This window comes from Anneissia japonica, unplaced genomic scaffold, assembly GCF_011630105.1.
Source record: "Anneissia japonica isolate Jap-2015-1 unplaced genomic scaffold, ASM1163010v1 scaffold287833_len2544123_cov190, whole genome shotgun sequence".
Taxonomy (NCBI): Eukaryota; Metazoa; Echinodermata; class Crinoidea; order Comatulida; family Comatulidae; genus Anneissia; species Anneissia japonica.
This window is the reverse complement of record NW_022757233.1, coordinates 560,403-582,070: the sequence shown is the minus strand read 5'-3', so window position 1 is coordinate 582,070 and position 21,668 is coordinate 560,403. Positions and strand designations below refer to the sequence as shown.

The window sequence follows — 21,668 nt, the reverse complement described above, 5'->3', positions numbered from 1 at the left end:
AATAAAAGTTCTGTACAGTTTTCTGTATACTGATGCTGCCACAATGGCATAAACCCATCAATGGCTGCTCAGAAAGATAAGTAATAACTATTATATTATATAATAAATAAATTTGAAATATCTTTATGTTTAATTAATACATGCAAAATATCAAGTATGTATTAGGACCTAATTATATTGTTGTTTGTTGTTTTGTATTAATCTTGCACTTTGTTTTGCGATGTGATGATCATGTACCAACTGATTTTCTGAGAGGAAACAATGAGGAATCTTGAATCTTAAAAACACTTAAAAACATCTTGTGACAAAAGGGAAAGAACCTTTTCATACCTCATGGCAAGCTTATACTTTATGACATCATACTCTCATCACATTCACAGCAAGGAGACCAGCCAATTAACATCTCAACGAGATTTGATTGACAGATAAACCGACTAATCAGCGAGCGTTATTTAGTCATGTGATCAAAAACTTTTCCTCGGACATTTTAATTTCTTTAGACACGCCCAGCTGTTTGTCAATGCGAAACATACGTGAGCTAGGCCTAGGGCCTAGATGTCTATGCTTGGTTATAGATAGGGATATGCCATAAAATATTCCTTTATGCCTATTATACCAATATATTATAAAAATATGGTAAAACGGTGTCAATGGAGACTTTGAAATTCAGACGATCGTTATCCAGAAAGATTAAAAGGAGGAATTAAGTTTATCCCGTTCCCGAAGCTGAAACGCAACATTGAAAAGTGCAAACGATGGATTAAAACGTGTAATCGCGTACATTACCAGTGCACATCAGTAAATTGGCCTTTGCTGACAGCGAGGTTGACTGAATGCGGCTTTTCCCGCTTCCTCTGGGCGAAATACAGATGCTTTTACAACAATTTCCCCGTTTATTTCATGAAACAGGTTAACACTATGAATATATGATTCATTTGCATACCGCCTACCCTGAATTCTCTTTCTTAAAGAAGACTGATAGCAAAGAAAATGTTCGCCGAAACTGCTTGGTAACTCGGTAAGTTTAGCCGCCATATTGTCTAAGGTTTTCGTGACTTTGTGGGCAGGGCTTTGCGTCCTTGTCGACATGTCAACTGGCTTACAAAGGACAACATAAAACTTTACAATTAACATATTAATTAACATGATCCATATTTCAAATTTTTTCTAAACTTGGTAATCAAGACATCATAACTCAGAATACGTATTTTAGAATTGACATAATTTAACTATATGAAGTGTATAAATTTACAATAGCTTTCACTTACTGTCATTCGTTGTATGTACTGTTTGTTCTACCCATAATGCATTTGGTAGTCCAGCCAACAGACTAAGCAAATATGGCAAAATCTTATCTTTAAACTGAAAACAAAGAAGTATGAGATATTCATTTAGGTAACTGATTTAGTGTAATCACCAATTTTTCATTACTCACAGTTGTAAAGCCTGATTGCCTTAAAATCGCTACAATATCGCTACAGGTTTTTTACTGCAATCATTGCACTAACGTAGCAGTCCCTGATGCAATTGTGATGGCTCCGAGATACGACTAACTGAAAGCTATTGGCGATAGCGTGTAGCGATTGTATGGAAACTAAGCTCTTTACAGTAATAATATCGACAATATTGGCCTACTATTAACTATTCATAATCCTTATAAACATTAAACCATAAACAAATTGATTATTGCTTTACAATCATATTATTATACATGTTGGTATTATTATTACTTACAGTATGAATATTATTTCAATTTGTTTAGTTTTAAAATGCGTGTCTATCGTCAGTATTATTCATTATATTTTTTTTAATCCACTTGTGAAAAATTCATAAATTATGGTTAAATATGCAAATACATGATACTGTCATTTTTATTAAATTTCAACCTTATTTTTGTGTGAGTTTGTATTTGTGTGTGTATGTATATGTGTGTATGTTTGTATATATATATGTGTGTGTGTGTATATGTATGTATATATGTGTATTTATATATATATATATATGTATGTGTATGTATTTATGTACGTTTGTGTGTATTTATGTATATTTGTGTATGTTTATATATTTGTATATATATTTATATTGCTGTTTTGCTGCTTTTGTATTGTGTTGTCAAATTATGAATGAATGAATAAAAAAAAAAAATAAAAAAATAAAAATTTCAACTTTATCTCATTGTCTTGTTGAAAATAATTTTTCATTGATTCCTTATATATGCAATTTACACAATATTCTCATATAATTACAACATTATTGCAACCAATCATGTACTGTAGTATAGCATACATTTGCAACTACAAACCTCCCACCACAGCTACTGTAACTAATGAAAGGAATTTCTGAATGTAAATTTATGGAACCTACTTGCAAATCCGATTCTAAGAAGTATATTCCTAAAGCAATAACGGCTTCCTGTCTCCGTACATCCAATCTGCAAATATTTGTTCCCATTGAGACAGGCTGGGGACACATCTTCATTAACTGCTCTACCTTTAGGTTAATAAGGAGATTAAACATGAATTCGAATACAAATATCCATATTACAAACTATCACAAATTTAATTAAAATATTTATTAACATTAATTAACTAATCAACAAATAAGAAGAAGAAGAAGAAGAAGAAGAAGAAGAAGAAGAAGAAGAAGAAGAAGAAGAAGAAGAAGAAGAAGAAGAATAATAATAATAATAATAATTTTTAATAATAATAATAGGTCGATTTTTAAGGCGCAAATAAACAAGGTCTCTAAGCACCTTGTTCAATTAAAAAAAGGTAAGGTGAATGTAAAGATAAAGCAGAAAAACTGAAGCTCAGCAGATATATATTTAAAATCAAGTCTTATTAAATGATTTTTAATTTTATAATGCAGAAATGAATTGAAACAACAATGATTAATGAAGATGTGATAATATAAAATTCCCATGGTAATTCTGATGTATCCTACTATAATTGTAATGTGTAAATTTTGCCATGATGATGATCATCATCCTTCAGCAGCAGCCAAGAGTCAAAATGAGTGGAGATGTAAAGTGGTTAAGATGCTTGCCTTCCAATCCCTCGTTCCTGGGTTTAATATCAAGTTATAGGACTTCTCCCCAAGACCGCAACAGTTCCACCCCTAAGCCCCATAATGAAACTTCATTGGAGGAAAAATATATTTAAAAAATCTTACCCCAGATTTTCAAAGGGGTAGGCAAGAATATTAAGAGAATTATGAAAAAAAAATAACAAAAAAACTCTTTGAAATGATGTTTCCTCTTGTTTGGAAGATGACTAATAACTTTAAATGAATGAAAAAGAAGGTTCTTTTGCATTGAAAAATATTCCAAGGTGGTAAAAATTGATTTTTAATGAGTTTGTCTTATATGGCTATTTCAAATATTTAAAATATACAATTTGATGTTATTTTAACATAATTTACTGATTACATTAATTTGTTGATTGGCTAATCTAAGTAACAATAACATATTCCATAATACACAGCTGCCATTAAAAAGTCAAGCCTTGAATACAACCAAAGAGTATATATAAATAGAACAAGAGAGCCAACTACGATCATTGAGGAGAGCACTACGCAGGCAGTGTAGGACGCCCGCTGTCATTTGCATGTTCACCTGCATAGTAATAATAATAATAATAATTTGGATTTGTAAAGCACAAAATACATAGGTCTCTATGCGCTAGAAATTTGCAAATTAATTAATAATAATAATTAATTAATAAGTAATTAATTAGTAAGTGCACGGTTTAAAATTATTCTACCTTTGTTCTCCACTTACCAAGCTCATAGGGGGCATACTTCGGCAGGGATGGAAAAAGTGCGACCGGCAGTCGGAGGCATTTACAGGGTTCCTTTAACCCGGAGGCATTTTAGAAAAAAAAAATATATACATATTTTTTTTTTCTTTTTGCACATTAATTGGTTTGTGCTGTTAGTGGCCATCTGGTGGTTGGATTTATTTATTTATTATTTATTCAACAATATTTTATGATTTGGCAAGATAGTAATTTAAAGTTTAGCATGGAATAATTATTTAAATTACCGAAACCATTTTAAAAACCTTAGTTACACAATGCATTTTGGCATTAACAAAAAAAACCAAACAATTTCACTCTTAAAATATGAGTGCGACAAACAATGGTGTTATACTGTACTCATTCGATTTGAATAAATTCACCCTTGTTATAGTTTACACTAAATGCATCCGCTCAAACTAGCATTCGCTCACATTGACACACATTCCACTCACAAATGTAGGGTCAAGCGAGCCCTAGTCCCATTTTGAAATGAAAATTCGAATACAAAACACACATTTTTATTTATAGGTAAATTACCACACATTATCTCAGTAATGATAAAGAAAGTTAGGGTTAACAAATGAATCATAACTTAAAATAAATCAGTTTTAATAAATTATAATAAAATATTTGTGCCTCTGACCTTGAGAAAGTTGTTTATAAAATAAAGTGCCTCCAGCACGAAATGTTACCGTATCTGTACACTATACCCCAACAGTTTAGTTTTATTTAATTTTTCCCCCAAAATGCCTCTGGGACATTTGTGACGCCTCTAACCGCCGGTTGCACCCTTTGTCCAGCTCTGATAGTTGCTAATCATTTATTTTATTATATTCCTACACCATATTTCTAGCCAAATAAGATAGTATACTACATACTCCAAATATCGAAATGCACACCATCGTGTCGGGATTCAATATTTCTAAATTAATTATGTCATCATCAGCCCCTATTCCTAGCCCCTGCACTATTTATTTGGCAATAAACCATACTGTAAAGTATTTTAATTGTGCAGATGATACCTCAAAAACAAGCTCAAATTTGCACAGAAAATAGCTAACAAAATACAGTAGGTGCGCAGAATCATTACTATTGCATAAAACATTGGTTATTTATTTCATTCACTTCATATATTTTGCCTTGTTCATCTCATAGGTTATAATATTAAGATAATTTTAGGTCAAACCCTCATTTTCGGCAAAATCTGCACAGACGTCTGCTCTTATTTTCCGAAATGCGGAAAACAGATTTCTAGGCAATTAACTTTGTACAGAGGTCATGTCCCCTGTGCATGGGTTACTTTTTTTAGTCTGAGCAATATGTAAAATATTAGTAACATTTCCAAAAATTCTTTTAACTACACTCATTCTTTTAACCTTATATTCATTCATGACAGGCATATGAAGCCCTACACGGGAGGTCTAACTTCTATCGCTACAGAGAGGTCGAGGCATAGATGTCATTACTATTGGCCTAGGCTAGACCTAGGAAGAGACAGTCTAGAGGGGCTAGCCTATTCCTCTCTCACCTGTATAATACAGACAGTAAGCTGACTGACTGAGTAGGCCTAGCAGCATGGAGTAGGCTAGGCCTAGAACCTCATCATACACTACAGAGACATAAAATTTTAAACATACAATAATAATATAATCTTCAATATAAGCATTACCCTTTGCCATGGCGGTGGTGTAATTTTTGCCAGGGAGCGTGCCAAATACTGGAGAGTTGTTGAGAACGAAACATTACTACCGTCCGACATTTTGCACCGACTGATGATCTGCTGTGTGTGGTTATTTATGACACGCCCCCAATCACACCGGTTGGTACAGTTCTGTGGAGGCGTAAATCCACACACAAAAATTTTACCAACAATCAAAAACAACACTGAAATTTTCCGAGAAAGATTGATGACCCTGAGATTAATTTATATTTCTTAACAGTTATAAGCAATAGTCACTTGTTTATGATTCACGGAGTTGTTAATTCATCTTCGAAGAGGTAAGTTTATAGTGAATGTTTGCTTCTTCTTTAGTTTGTACTTATAAAATAGAATGGTAACCTAGCTGGGTTGGGTAACCAACATCAACAGGCTGGCTCGGCTGGCATTATTAGAGAGGCCTAGGCCTCCAAACCTGTAACACATGAACCAAGGATACAGCGCAAGTCGAAAAAAGAAGGAAATAAAGATGGGTCTACTCTCTAGCTATAGAGGGATGTTGCCAGAAAGATCTCAGAGTTACTGTTGCCAAGAAACTTAGTTTTAGATTCCACAAACGAGATGTAGTTGCCAAGGCCAACAGAACTTGGTTGAATTGTTGTTGTAAGCAGAACATCACTGCAAGAACATTTCTACATTTGTTGTACCCCTGTATAGAGCATTAGTAAGGGCAAGGCCGTTACTAGAATACGCAAATTTTGGCATGGGCACCTATATTTAACGCTATGGCTATTTTTACGAGTCGTGAGGATAGCTCCCAGTGCTATTCTTATGACGATCGCTAGCACATGCGCGATAGCATCCCTCGTCGCAGGGGAAAATAAACAAGTCTTGAACCGAGCAAACCGCTTATCTAAGGCCACACAGGCTTGGTAGACTAATGCCAGCAGCAGGGTAGCTCTAGCGCATCCTAAAAGTGGGCCATATGAAATCAAAACTTGACAAATGTGCTAGCAACCAATGTCAGATCAAAACCATGGAAATAAACTAATCATGAAAATAACTTTACGTTGCTTTAGGTAATTACTTTCTTTAATAAGTATGTTCCTATTCAATTCTCAACCAATATAGAGATAGAAACCTCCTCTAGTAACAGGTTGAGAAAAACATAGGCCTACAAATACAGGAAACAAAATATAATATTACACTGTTGCACAAGAAGAAGAAGAAATTTGGATTTTGGGTAATTTTTTGAGCTCCCATATTTTATAGCTCATACGGTACTCAATACTGGACTGTGCGACAACTTAACCATTTCAACACAACATGCCTCATATTAAATTGACCGTATAGCATTTCTATGGTAACTAGAGGTTTTGGGTCGTGGGAAACTATGGCAAAAACATGTGGGTCATAGGAATAAAAATTCAATGGTTGCTAACCATAGATTTAAATAAAATTGTCCGATACTGTAGTAATAATAGGCCTATAATAACACAGCATCTTCGAACTGTGTTAACTAGTACCTACTCTCTGATTTAGACATACATCCATGTCCTTGTAAATCTCAGTATAATTATATTATGAATATTTTTAACTATTACATCATTACATTTTATGGGCAGAACTTCTTTCAAACAAACAGTTAATTAACAATAGATGATCTGTTCCATGGTAAACAATTGCATCCTCCCAAATGGTGATGGATAACTTCATGATTCCAGGAAACACTGTTCCCTGATGATCCATAGTCAGAATCTTTCATTGTGTATTGTTTCATCTGGTATAAAGTTAAACTTGCATAAGTCGACTTTGCCTAACTCAAATAATTTGTAGTGTCAATCTTATTTTACATTTCAAATTGTAGTGTTTTCTATTAATTAACAATCTGTAAGTCAAATTTTATCTAATGTTTCAATGCCATTTTGGATTCAATTTTTAGGCAAGTTGACCTTCTATCATCACCATAAACTTCTACAATAAAAGCCAAGCTTAAATGTATTATGAATTATAGATTTTCCTTTTTGATTTTCACTATGTTTCCAATTTAGAAAGTGTTGTCATTGATATATAGACGTATCAGCCATACCGTGCGTTCTACTTAGTTTTATTTTGAAATTTGATATTTTTATTATTTTTGTGATGCCAAATGTAATAATTAATCTGCCCAAATGCACCTTATCACCGATGGATTTGATAGCATTTAGGGCCTAGACTAAGCATTTTTAGCTAGTGTCTCAAATTCCATTTCAGTTTTGTATGTCAGTATTTTATGATTCAGTCAATATGCATGGGTTATAGAAAAATAATATTATCTTTTTCTGGAATTACAGAATACATCTTTTTTTAATGAAAATTGTGAATGTATTGACAATTTTCCTGCAAGGAAATTAGAAATATATCAGAATGATCAAATGATTGATAATATATCAAGTACAAAATCATATTGGTAAGAATATATACGGTATAGTAAATTTAATTATAATAACTGCTATGCATTGATCCGATCAGTACAATATGTGTCAACAGTTACAGGTCATTCCACTTTAACAAAAGGGTGTAAGGCGCTTTGTTTAACAGGCTTCACTATGGGTCAATACAAACTGCTATTACACGCTTTTATGTAGCTATGTTCATTTTATTATTGTTAAGAACTACTGTATAACATGGTGAGATATTGTGTAATGAATTTCAAGGTTCAGTACAGTGTATTTTGTTGTATTATAATAAGTGTGATGCCTGTCTTTAATTTTTATCATGGTTGCGCATAGAAATGGATTAGAGGGCTAAACTGAAATTTAGCTTAATTTCTGTGAAGATTTAATATACTTTATACAGATGGCCAGTGACGGGCCTTAACTACAAGGCATTTGAAGGACCACACACATAAGGTCCTTAATTTTTATTTTCATGAACAGCAACAATATTTCTGTCGGTCTGCATGTTGCCCAATTGCACACCTGTGCAGTGGCGGGACCAGGACCTGCCCGACGGAGGGGCTAAAGGCCCCGACGGGGGGGCTAGTGGAGCGAATCGAGTCTCACTTGGGTGGGGGCCAGGGGGCCGCCTAGGGCCCAGTGGGGATCCAGGGGGCGAAGCTCCCTGGAAGCCACAGATATTTGATAAATTATGGTGAATTTTTATTAATTATTTGGTAGGCATTGAGGGGGGGGGGAGGGGCTATAGCCCCCCAGCCCCCCTCTGGCACCACCACTGCACCTGTGGCTTTGCTAGCATTTTTAAACTCTGCCAAGGAGGTTATGTAATCACTCCTTTCTGTCTGTCCATCTGCTTGTCTGTCAACAAGATAAATAAAAACTAAGGAATGGATCATCATATAATTTAATAGAATTGTCCATAATACACGGCCTACATATTGTTCGGCATTCAGACACATGGCAGAGGTATGCACTCTATTGAGTCACTGATCTTATTTTAGAAAGTTATCATCGGTTATCTACAGATGATAAATGAAGCATGTTGATGCACTGATCCTCAGGAGCCAAAAGTGGGGAAGATTGCTTCCTCCAAGAAGTTTTTGTTTTCTGACGCCCGAAAATAAACTCTGAGGCGTTTTAGGGGATCAATTCTTCTTTTTCTTTCTTTTATTTTTTCTTTTTTTTTAACTTTCCAAAAGGGGATGCCGGGGCCATCCTGCCCCCCCCTCCAAATCCGCCCCTGGATCCTTGTATTGTTCCATTACTTGTGTTCAACAGGAAGTGATGGCAATTTTACTTAACTGTCCAAAGTTTCCAAAACTCATTTGTCATTTTCGCTTTCTATTTCCAGGTTGTTATTTTTGGGTAATATATTCTCTCAGTTCTTAATCTGCGATAAGATGTCACTTACCACTCAATCTGCCTTCCGTGTACCATTGCATTGCAAGGCAAGGCAAAGCCCGTACACAGGTAGCAAAGTTAAGCGGTTTCCCGTGCCAGAGGACATGGTACCCTGGTCTGTTGAGTGGCCGGACTATAATCCAACTACATTCACTACTGAACACGTTTTGTCAAAACCAGTATGGGCAGATCCTGATATAAGGTACGTTGTATGTAGGATGTACGGTACAGTATGTGTTTTGGGGAGGGCTGTATGTACCGTACTATCATCATGTTAATGACTCAGTTGGATGTTTATATTAGAATATTTTTGACAAACTGTATTTTATGAAAAATTATTACCAATTAATATTCAATAATTCTCTGTATGGTATTTTTTTTCTTTTATTTTGATTTTTTTTTATATAATGTATGTACATAGTATACATAGTGGTGGATTCAAGGGGGACCCAGCTGATGATTATAGGAAAAGGTAAAAAACTGAAATTTATATTCAAATGTATGTGTGAGAGTGCTATTTCTGTGAGAGTTCAAGGTGCCATTATCATAAAATCTCTTACTCAGCCCCACCCATGGTATAGTATAGACCCTCCATCTGTCAAAGTCCCTCCCTGGGCCCCTTCAAATTCTTGATCCACCACAGGTACATATATTACTGTACAACGTTCAAGGTTTTGGGGTACATCTAAATAACCCAGTTATTATCACAGCTATCCATCTATTGGCTACTATATTGAACTTCTGAGTAATATTGTTCTGGAATTTCCAGTTTGTTATTTAATGGATTTTCCAGTTTTGCAATAAAAAAAATGTGGATACCTGTAGTTTTTGTGTCTACTGCCTGAGGGCACACACGTATCAATTACTTCTCCACCTAACCCAGCACCCTCTCAATCCAGTCTTACAGATATTCCCCACCCAGACCAAACATAAATACCCTCAAATAGACAACATCTCTGATGAGTAGAACATTCAACAAATATCCTGCTTTACCCCAAATGAATAAAGTTTTCTCAAACACTAGAGCCTAGTGTTTAACGTTTCCACTATATGATCATGGTTCAGGGCTTAAATCCTGTGACTAAAACAACTGCACTTAATGCTCTGTCCAGACTATCTAATTTTCTTTGAATAAAATCTTTTTCATGCCCATATATAGTCATGATGTGCCCATATATAGTCATGATGTGCCTATATATAGTCATGATGTGATGTCATCATGACCATATTTAGGCATCTTTTGTCAAATATGATAGTCTTTGCAGGGATTTAGGGCACAAAGAACAAATCAATGAATTATTACAACAACAAAAAAAGTGATGAGGGCGAGCAGTTTATTTTTTTGTTTTTTCGATGAGGGAGGGACTGTATTTATTTGGCAAGAATATTGTAAATATTGTATAAACACTGGTTTAATTTTTTTTTGTTTTTTTGTGTCTACTGCCCTCAGGCAGCAGACACTTTGCTATCCTGGTCAATCCGGAAGCGTAAAGTTGACATTGTGAGTGTGAGTTGACATTCACAACAGTGTGAAGTAAGAATCCGGAAGTGTAAAGTTGACATTAGTATGTCACATTCGTGATGTGTGATATGACGTGATTTCACTACTACCCGTAAACTCGGTTGTGTGTGGTCCGATGCATTGGCAGTAGACACACGCTCCCGCTGGGGAGCCTATTTTTGTTATTGCTTATCACTACTTTGTGTGAGTGTATTTATGGTTTGCATTTAAGTAAGTACTTCAGTATTCTGCCCCTAAACAATGTAAGAACCTTTTTATTTTGCCCTTAAAAATTTGCCTGTTATGCACTGTACATTATTGTAGATACTATACTATCTAAACAAGTCCACTGGTCAATAAAAAGGTAGCTACGAGTATCAAAATAATCAGATGTTTTTATAACTTGCCAATATCTGCATGCATGTATTATGTAAATAATCACAACAATATTTTGTTTATATTTACGTATCTTGTGTTTGTATACCAGGTACGTATGAAAGCACTTATTATTATTACAGTATTAACCATTCTGGCTGGGAACATAGAGAAAGACTGGTGAGAGCCAGTGACTTGTTTAACCTAACATGGCGTTTAGACCTTTAGGCCGAAACCAAAAACTACTATAATAATAAAAATAAAATCAAGGTAATAAAAATAAAATCAAGGACTAACAGAAACAAAAAGCCACTCTCCACCACACAGTTTTAGTTAGAATAAGTTTTCATAAATGAAAGGATGAAAATTACAGTGCTACTACAATTTACAGAACCTACTGTATGAAAATCTTAATATGATAACATAATCCCTATAATCTACATGAGGTGTCCACATCCCTGGATAGCCAGGGCTCCTCAAAACCTGAACCCTACAACCAAAACATTTTGGGGCCTGCAGGTCCTTGGTAACAGAATTCCTTGGTTTTGGAATGTCTGTGTGGCTGAACCAGGAAATGTCTGGGTCACATAACTTATTTACGTAGAAAACAAATATAATTACCTTTAGGTTCTTGTTTCAACAGACAGTTCACATTTCATTTCTTCCTTGTATATGTTACTGATTATGATAAATTTTATTTCCTCATACACTACATTACAATGCATGACTTTTTTTATATCGTATCTCCTACAGCAAAAATAGTAAGAATAAATTAAAATTCAATGAAATTGACGGGAAGGTCAACCGCAGAAGTCATATGGGGAAATATAAATTACAGGACAGTCTTCCATTGTAAGTATATAGCTACCTTTGCTATTGTACCTACTGTATATCCTACATGTTCATCGTCTAGCCTGTGTTCCAGGCTGAAATTAGGATTATTCAGTAAATACGATGAAGAGTCATCTTTTTAATATTTCATTCATATCATTTTATTTAATATTATTATTTTATGTTAGTTATTTTATAAACAGTTTTTATCATTTATATATTAAAAATTTGTCACAATACATTAAAATTTATTTTGAGCAGTGGCGTGAGTAGAGATGACGTGGGCCCAACACATCAGGTGGTCATCTATCATTTATTTTGTCTGCCTGCCTAAAGCACTGTATGCGTTTATGTTAATCCAATCATATGTTTATAACAATATTAAAGCCCCATTCCTGGCAAAATTTCAATTTTTAAGAAAAATCTAATTTTTGTATAATGTTATAAAGATTTATAAATATAATACGGAATTGCTAGTTTAACTGAATTTAGACATTCCTAAGAAATCATGCTGCCGATCCAATTGTAACAAGGTAAAAGGTCAAATCAATACATATCCTGGCGAGGAAAACATTGTCAATATAATACTAATTGAGAGCTAATAATTTACTATAATATATACAAAAGTAAGAAGTTCAAGTATTGAATGTTATTGTTTAATAATGGTTCTTTCCGGAGTGTCAGTCAAACTAAACAACCGACCAATCAGAACATTGTGAGGAATACTAAAAATACTAAAAACACAAGATAGAGCACTCACATAGGAAAAAAAAAAACATCTGTTCTGTTGGTCTAGACGTACGCAGCACCCTTCTCTTTTTTTTTTTTTTACAATAGTTCTGTTCTGTTAGTCTTTTTTTTTACAATAGTTTATCTATACTTGGTCCAGATGTACAGGGCACCTTTCTGTTGCTAAGTAAATCCAGATGTACACAGCGCCCTTCTCTTTCCACTAATGATGGAAACTGTATCATTAATCAGAGTCCAGTCATACTATTCTCAAGATAATTTTATTGTCTGAAAAAAACTCAGAAATTACATTCCACTGGCAGTGTTACAAGTGTTAATAACATGTGTCTGTCATTTTATTCTTTTGGTTTATTTATGCCTACTTGTTTGTATCTTATGGATAATGGCAGCGATTTCCACCTCCACAAAAGGTGGTTATGTATTCACCGTTACTGTTTATGTGAGTTTGGCAGAAGTTTTTTAGATCCAGCCGTAAGGGGCGTCCCATTGTTTGTATTCCCACTATGCATTTCAGTGGAACAGTTTTTTTCTGTGGAGAACTCTATCTTGTGTTTGTAGTATCTTTGGGAATACGCATACATTTACAATGTTGTTTTGTGGGACCTTAGCAACGATATCCAAAGGGTGGGATTTAGCGGAAAGGTCAATTGAATATGAATATTGGCACAGTGGTATGTAATATGAATAACCTTTAACCTTTAAAAAAAAAAAAAAGAAAACCTTTACTGTACTTTAAATAACCGTACTTTTCCATAGAAAACAGTATACATATGATAATATAAATTAGCCTAAATTTTCAGATCCCCTATCAGACGGCTTGGGCACCTTGATCAAACCCCCCTCCCTTTTTCCGTTTTCTCAACCACATACTTGCAATAACACTGGACCCCATTGGAAATGGGCTGGATTCCCGGCCTAATGGGTGTTCCAGATGCTCATTGTGTTTTGATGATTGTAAAAAAAAATTCCTATATTGTACCTCTATATTTTATATTTTATATATGAGCATCGAAAAAATTCAATTCAATTCAACTGATAACAAAGTACCAGTCTCTAAATTGCACTTGAGGAGGTGATGTAATGTTTGCAGAGATATTTATAAATATAAATCATGTGATAGTGCTTTAGTATGGAGAAACACCTTTACTACACTCAGTATCTATCATGTGGTTTATCTATATTATTCATTGCATATTACGTAATACATTGAGAAAAGAAAAACAACATTTCTTAATGGGAAAAACTGAGGGAATAATACCAGCTTGGCTTTATAGCTTAGATGGCAATCAGATTGTGGAAAATATGTTTTTCTCAAGTGAATGGAATAAGAGGTATAGTATTAATTATGGTGTTGATACAGATTATTGCATGTTCCACCTGCAGTCTGGCAACAGGAAATCCTCCTACAGATTAGTAACACAGTGTGACCTTTTATCTTGCTAATCAGTTGTATAATAAACATAGGCTGATCCTTATCTGCCTGTCTTGTATATTGAGTGTGAAATATATTTCAAATGATATCAATTCATGTTGTTTTGTGTTTCACAGGTGGAAGAGAACAGCCAATAATGAGAAAGTTAAACACTCAGATGGCAAAGATATTTTACAGTTTGTAGCAATTAAGAGAAAAGATTCCGGACTTTGGGCTATCCCAGGGGTGAGTTTTAATCACCATCAACTAAATTATTATCAGCATCCAAATTAATCAACTTCATCAACATCGTCATAATCACCATTGCCATCTCCCTCCTTGTCATATTAAATCATCACCAACATCTTCATCATCGCCATCATCATCAATATCATCAACATCACTATTATCATCACCAACAACAGTTTACTTCTAAATTAAGTAAATAATTCTGAATAGTGCCATATTTTGTTTTTACGGGTTACTCTATGGTATGGTAGTATACTCTACTATTTAATCATTGTGTTACGATATAGCTTCTGTTTTTGTATTTTCATTGCTATGATTATTAGATACAATTCAGATTTCTATTTACCAATCAATATCTACTGCTGTCTGTTGCTTTCATTGGTGAACTGTTTAAATCCCCCAAAATTATTATTAATACACAGGGTATGGTAGATGCTGGGGACACAATCTCTGCTACATTAAAACGAGAATTTGGGGAAGAAGCAATGAACTCACTTGAGGCAACGGGCAAAGAAAAGAAGGCTATAGAAAAGGAGGTCGCCAAATTATTTAGACATGGAATTGAGGTACAGTATTTTTCTACTTTCATTAAGTATGATAATTTTAAAATTAAGTTAAATGAATCTTGCTGTTTTAATTTTGTTTAAAAAAAACACTGTTTCTTGTTCCAGGTTTATAGAGGTTATGTTGATGATCCAAGGAACACCGACAATTCCTGGATGGAAACCGTAGCTGTCAACTTCCACGATGACACAGGAAATAGTGTTGGAAAGTTTAAATTATATGCTGGTGACGACGCAGCTGATGTCCACTGGACAGACATAGGCGCGGATCTCAACCTCTATGCCAGTCACATATCCTTCATCGAAAAGGTGGCAACACGTCTGGAAGCACATTGGTAATTAAGGCAATTACAAACAGCGCAGGGGTCCCAAGTCTTGTGGAAGTCTCTGGCAAGCAAGCAACAAAGATTCTCTTGCAAAATAACCCATCTCCCACAAATTTATAACATTTGCATGTTCTCACTTTATTGTCAGTTGTCTCACGGAAGTCAGCGCTGATGGGTATCACTATGTGTAGCAATATGAAATTGGATGTTTTAAGAAAGCTTATAACCAGACTTCCCGGGAATCACTTCTTCCAACTCGGGACCCCTGACGACAGCATTATATAGGGATATTGTTCTTTTATATGCCATTTAATATATATGGTACCTCCTTGGTTTGATACAGAGTTTCCTTGAAATAGCAGTCACTGAATATCCATTCAAATTGAATGCATCCCATTTAAGACTCATATAAAAAAAAATTTGGGACTGTTTACTATAGATTATGAGAATACTCAGCGTTTTCTCTGTTTTTAAAGTTTCCAAAGGGTAACTCTAAATAACAAATAAGCATCTTGAAATGTTAGTTGTGTGGAGGGCAGTAGACCACTACTTAATTTGCATACCATGGTTATTAGCGCTTAGCTTTAGATAAGATATTGGTGACTATTTTATATATATTGTACTATCTTCTTTTTAATTAATCCATTACAATTTTGTATTGTATTTATTCCCATTAAATTGTTATTATTATTAGAAATTTATATTGTTTTACAGTCATCATGGTTATCATCAATAGCCTTAACAAATGTTTTTGTAGCCAATGCACAGTAACAATAATTTGAAATCATTATCAGTTAATCGGGAATTATTTTTGTCTGTTAATGACCAACCGACACACACCCAATGCATTTTGCCTGTAAAATGGTAAACACAAGGCTACAAATAATTCAAGGGTAATCTACCAATGTTATATAATAGCTTAAAGGTTTGGGGGGTTTTTTTTAGGTTTATCATTAAGAGGGGAAAAAATCTTTTAATTTTCAATATTTTGGTTGATGGGACTTGAATAATTATTACTTACCTTCTTTGGCCTTACGATTATTACTTTTATTTTTTTTAAAACTATATATATATATATTTGAAAATATCTGACGTGCATAGATAATATTAATTACACCATAAGTATACTACATTAAATTAACATGAATCAGCGGTGGTGCCAGAAGTCTCTGGTGGCCCAGGTTTCTCCATGAGATGTCCAAGATACCGACAGGGGTTCAGAGCAAATTTTTAAAATATGAATCTCAAGATGCCTGTAAAGGCTGAAAAAAGGACTGTAAACCTTGCAGTTGACCTAATGCAAATGCAAGTTTCATTAAGTAACACATAAATAATTGTGGTATGTATGGTACCGTTGAGGAAAGAAAATCTAAGACCAATTCTACATGTAGGACACAGTACTTATATATTGCAAAAATATAATCTCATCCAGTTCCTAAACTACATCATACCAATGTATAAGACGTTAAAAACCAATTGCCACTAGCCATGTTTACACGGCCATTTGCTGTCAGATAAGTAACACTAATCATCTCTAGTATAGAAAAAAAATCATTGGTTGTACCATGAAGTCACGTGATTAGAACTGACCTGAAAAAAATGTGCGCATTGCTGCTTGTTTGAATCCATTTGTCAAAAAAGTTTTAAAATGTATGTAATTGATAAAAACGTAAGTTTTAACTGCTGTTCTGCAAATAATAAATCGTATTCACACTGTTTATCAACAGTGAATTCTGTGATGAGAGGTCAAACAGCAGTTAATTTGCATAAAGATTATGCCGATGTTCTCTGTTAACACTGCTGAGATGTAGAGGTAACTCTTTAGATCATCGCGGTTACTGATTCATTTACACAGCCGCTTTGCACCTATATCATCGGATAAACCTGATCATCACGATGATCTCCTGCCATGTAAACAAGGCTACTGTAATCCTGATCTTCGTTAAAAATACAAAAACATCCTCTGGTCTTCATACTGTGAGTGGCTGTATGTAGTGTGCCTACTCTCTTATATACTGAACATTTAAGAACTGTCACATGAACATGCGGCACCAACAATTTGAATGCATGTGAATACTCTAGTACCTTGTCTCTATGTGCAAGTGTTTCAATTTTCCAAGGCCATTCAGTGGCATATGGCTTCACGCCCCTTGGCAAAAACATTTTGGAACTATCCCTTATTAACCAGCATTTTATGTACTTTATGAAATATATCCATTACCAGAAAATGAAAAAAAAAATGATATAATACAGTAATTGATTGTAGTGTTTTTTGTGAATTTGAAATTATGTACCAATCATTTTACCACTAACATTTCAAATATGTTTATAAAATATATGGGATGAATGTTGGAAATTTGTTGGAAGTATGTGGAAATATTTTTCAGTAATACTGTATATAAAATATGACTACAGTTGTTTAAAACAAATGCCAAACTCTTTTACATAACCATTTATTTCAACCAAATTTTCAGCAGTAGCTGTCAGAAATATGATGCAATAGATATTTATTTTGCAGGTTTTGTCAAAAATATTGGCATTTGTTGTGGTATTAAGAATAGTATGTATTTGTATAGCATTATAAATGTGTATAAGTAATAATACAAGTGCTAACACTTTCTCAGAATTATTTGCCTTATTTTATGCGCAGATAAAACCTATGTAAATTAAATTGAATATCAGTATAAAAGTCGGTTACAATCATGGTTTGTTTGTAAATTAGAGAGGTCTGTTGGGAGGAGGCCCAACAAAGATAAACAAGCTAATTCTTTCTACTCGCAAACATAAACACTAACATGAAACACAATCAAATAACACCGCAGTGTATGAATGGTGTGCTTTGGAACACCCCTTGTGCTACAGGTCCCACTGAGCACCACCCCCTTTATTTTGCTCTAATTGCAGTTTAGTGAATAGTGTGAGTTTTAACAGCCTTGTAAGGGGCATACAGTCGTAATTTTTTAAAGATCCAACTTGCCAAATTTTACGATTTAGTCAAAGAATAGAAAATAACCACTTTTAAACTCAAGTTTAAAAGTGCATTTCCAGCCATCTACATGTGTTACAGCCACAAACATTTGTACCTCAGCCCCAATGATGATGGACCCTCATCAGTAACAGTCCCTCCTTGGACCCCTTCTATTTTGAATTTCTGGATCTGTCACTGCATTCTAACCTTGATTAACAATTGTTAATAAAAACTTACCAGCAGAATACTTTCATTTGTATTTGTTCATAGGTGTTGCCATGCTTATGATAGCAAGATATTTTATGGGAACTTTATTACAGTACCTGATATACATGATAAAACACCTTTGAAGGTTCCTACTTAGTTCATAATGGTTTTTTTTTTTAAATTATCTATCTCAAAAGATGGGCTCCATATTGCTTGTAGTTTTAATTAGATATATACGTATTTAACATGATTTGCTCTTCCGAAATTCACTGAACTATATAATTCTGTTATGCTATACTACTGAGGTTCAAAGGCTTTATAAATGTACATCTCTGTTTTGTCTTAGACTGGGTTTCCATAAAATTGCTACACACTATTACAGACAGCTGTCTATGGTGCTGATTGGTCAGTAGAATTGGGGAGGCTCCCTGATTGTGTCAGGGACAGCTATGCAATTTCAGTGAAAACACTTTACCGATTTTATGGAAACTCTGCTTTAATCAATCCTAATTCTTAATATGTTGATTATTGTTCCTGGATGGCTACTCTGCTTATGTCAATTTTTGACAAACTTATTTTCTTGTAGGTGTTATTTTTGGGTAAATCAAATATTTTACTATTATTAATACTTAAAAGCTGCAGCATCGTGCCATTTGTAGTTGATTCAAATCAATGAGACCAAACAGCCGATTTTACTTTCTTTTTTCCTTAGGAATTTTATTATTGCATTTTTTCAGTCAGTTTCCATAGTGTTTTTTTTTTTTTTTTTTTTATAGAAATATGTTGTTTTGAGTTGGTATGGTCAGGGTGGTTAAGTAATCTTGACTCTAAATTGTTGTAAAAGTAAATATGGATAACTGATTGAAGAGTGTTCTATTTAACATATTACATATTGCACTGAAATATGCGACTTATTTCCAGGTAGTATTACAGTAATTGTATTTTTAATTACTATATATTGTAAAAGGTTATGCATACCACAATGCTGTATTTAATATTGCACCACTCAATTCTATTTTTGTCTTAATAGAAAAAAATTATGTATATACTTTTTTGATGTTGAATTTTTACATCGTTTTTTTTTTTTTTGTATTCAACCATTTATACAATTTACAGTAATACTTCAGAATGATAGAAAAGATCTTATGAATGCTAAAAATTGTTAAAGTTGATTATGATTGATCCAGGATTGATAAGTAATGAACAATCTACCATTAAAGCTTACCAACCCATAGGGATAGTTTCTTCAAGTTGATATACTGTAATATTAATTTTATAATACATAATGGTCTTATTAGTGATGCAATTAATAATATTTTAAAATCAAGAAAAGAGGAAAATTATAATTAAATTTAGGTCTGAGAGTGCCATATCTGGCCATCTAGAGGTGCCATGATCATAAAAATTACCTTAGCCCTAACCATGGTGGGGCTCTGGTAGTCAGTCTGTGCATGGAGGAAATATATGTCCCTCTTTCCCCCACCCCCCTCTATTTCGAATTCCTATTTTTTTTCATGTTTTTCATAGTACTACCCAGGTCATTTGAGTCCTTTGGACCACATACTCAGGGAGCTGAGTATGGTGTATCATAATTATATTACAGCTTGACCTACCAGATACACATGAGAAAAACATGGATAGCATGCTTATCCAAAGGGATCCAAACCAGTGAATACACTCTCCTTATTTGTTTTTTAAAGACCAAAAATAAAGTAAATTACTGTACAGTATCTGCCATTCTCTTACATCTTTTTTTTCTATGTATTTTTATATAATGAATCCAGTGTATTAAAAATAGTACATGGTTTGTCCTACAATCACCAAATACAAATTTAATATACAAATAAAGGTTAAAATTGGTTTTAATAAATTATTTTTGTATTTTGAAAAATACCTTGAGAAAAACATGTTCAAATGTTGAAAATAATCAGTTTTACATAATAACTGAGTAATAATTAAAAGTCTTTAGTACAAGTTCCGATGGAGACGATATATTATACTAACATCAACAAAGCTGATTGAAGGTGTCTCAAGCTTCCCATAAGTCATGGGGGGAGGGGGGCCTCCCGGAAATCGGTATTGTCTCCAGACTCTCACATAAACCAACTCATCTCCTTCAAATGTGTAATGTTTGTTTGCTTTTACTGCTGTATAGTTTAGTCTCCCCGAAATCAAGGAGGTATTTAATACCACACATCGTGTAGTGTCATAAAGGTTCATTAAACCAGTAACTTCTCTCAACTTGGGACCCTGGTAAATGTGTTTGGTATTTTTTTAAAAATTAATTACAGGTTAGAGTGATTATGGATATTAAAGATATATATCCTTATTAATACTTTATTACGTGTGTTATCATATTAGTGAATTACCATATAAGGCTTGCCATTCCAAAACCAGCGTACTATTGCTAATTGTTAAACCGAGGAATTAGCCTGAGAATGTGGAAGCATTGTATACAGAGATGCTGGTTTTGCGATGGAAAGCCTCATTGATAAGTACATTGTGCTAAAACATAAATATATTAATTTTCATTGAATCAAATAAATTGAAAAAAAAACAAAACCAGTAGAATATGTATTGTAATTGTGTCAAGATGAATATTGTGAAAACAGACATCCTGTGATAGTGAAGTAGGCCAAGGTGATTCCTGTGTCAGTCTGTTTCAGTGCTGATCATGTGAGAATGCATCATGTGACATTGTTGTTTATCATGTGATGGTGATTATTGTGAGCAATTATAATTCCACTATCAACCATATTATGATTGACTCTATTATTAGAGTGTGATGACAGCATTAATCTAAAGCCCATCAAGGTTCAATTTATTCAGTCATATACAAAAATACATGAAATGTGTCTTCCTGGCCCTAACCAATCAAATTTTATTTGGCAAAAACATGTGACATGCTTAAATATGGTCATGATGACATCACATCATGACCATATATAGGCACATCATGACTATATAAGGGCATACAACAGTTTTTTGTCAAAGAAAATTTGATAAAATTTGGCACATCATGACTATATAAGGGCATACAACAGTTTTTTGTCAAAGAAAATTTGATAAAATTTGGACAGAGCTTAAGAATATCTGAAAATAATATGAATGAATCCAGCATGATTTTGTGTATTGGATTGTTAAAGCCAGGATCATAAGGGGGAAAAACTTGTACAACACATTTTTCTAAGACA

General features: G+C 33.9%; 2 protein-coding genes across 2 annotated transcripts in view; one reads left to right on the top strand and one right to left on the bottom strand.

Annotated features, from left to right (window-relative positions):
- LOC117124533 (phosphatidylinositol 4-kinase alpha-like) overlaps nt 1-5,599 on the bottom strand; it is a gene marked incomplete at its 3' end in the record, with an annotated part of 43,267 nt that extends 37,668 nt beyond the window's left edge. The window contains 3 exon segments of the mRNA XM_033270788.1: nt 1,269-1,362; nt 2,365-2,490; nt 5,467-5,599. Of these exon segments, the coding sequence (XP_033126679.1) occupies nt 1,269-1,362; nt 2,365-2,490; nt 5,467-5,556 (310 nt within the window). The 5' untranslated portion in view covers nt 5,557-5,599.
- A 40-nt stretch (nt 5,600-5,639) lies between these two features.
- On the top strand, nt 5,640-17,988 carry LOC117124606 (ADP-ribose pyrophosphatase, mitochondrial-like). The gene is made up of 7 exons (XM_033270901.1): nt 5,640-5,795; nt 9,244-9,495; nt 11,923-12,021; nt 12,504-12,533; nt 14,299-14,407; nt 14,833-14,976; nt 15,082-17,988. Exons 1-7 carry the CDS (start codon nt 5,761-5,763, stop codon nt 15,310-15,312), a joined length of 900 nt encoding a protein of 299 aa, XP_033126792.1. The 5' UTR covers nt 5,640-5,760; the 3' UTR covers nt 15,313-17,988.
- The last annotated feature ends 3,680 nt before the right edge of the window (nt 17,989-21,668 follow it).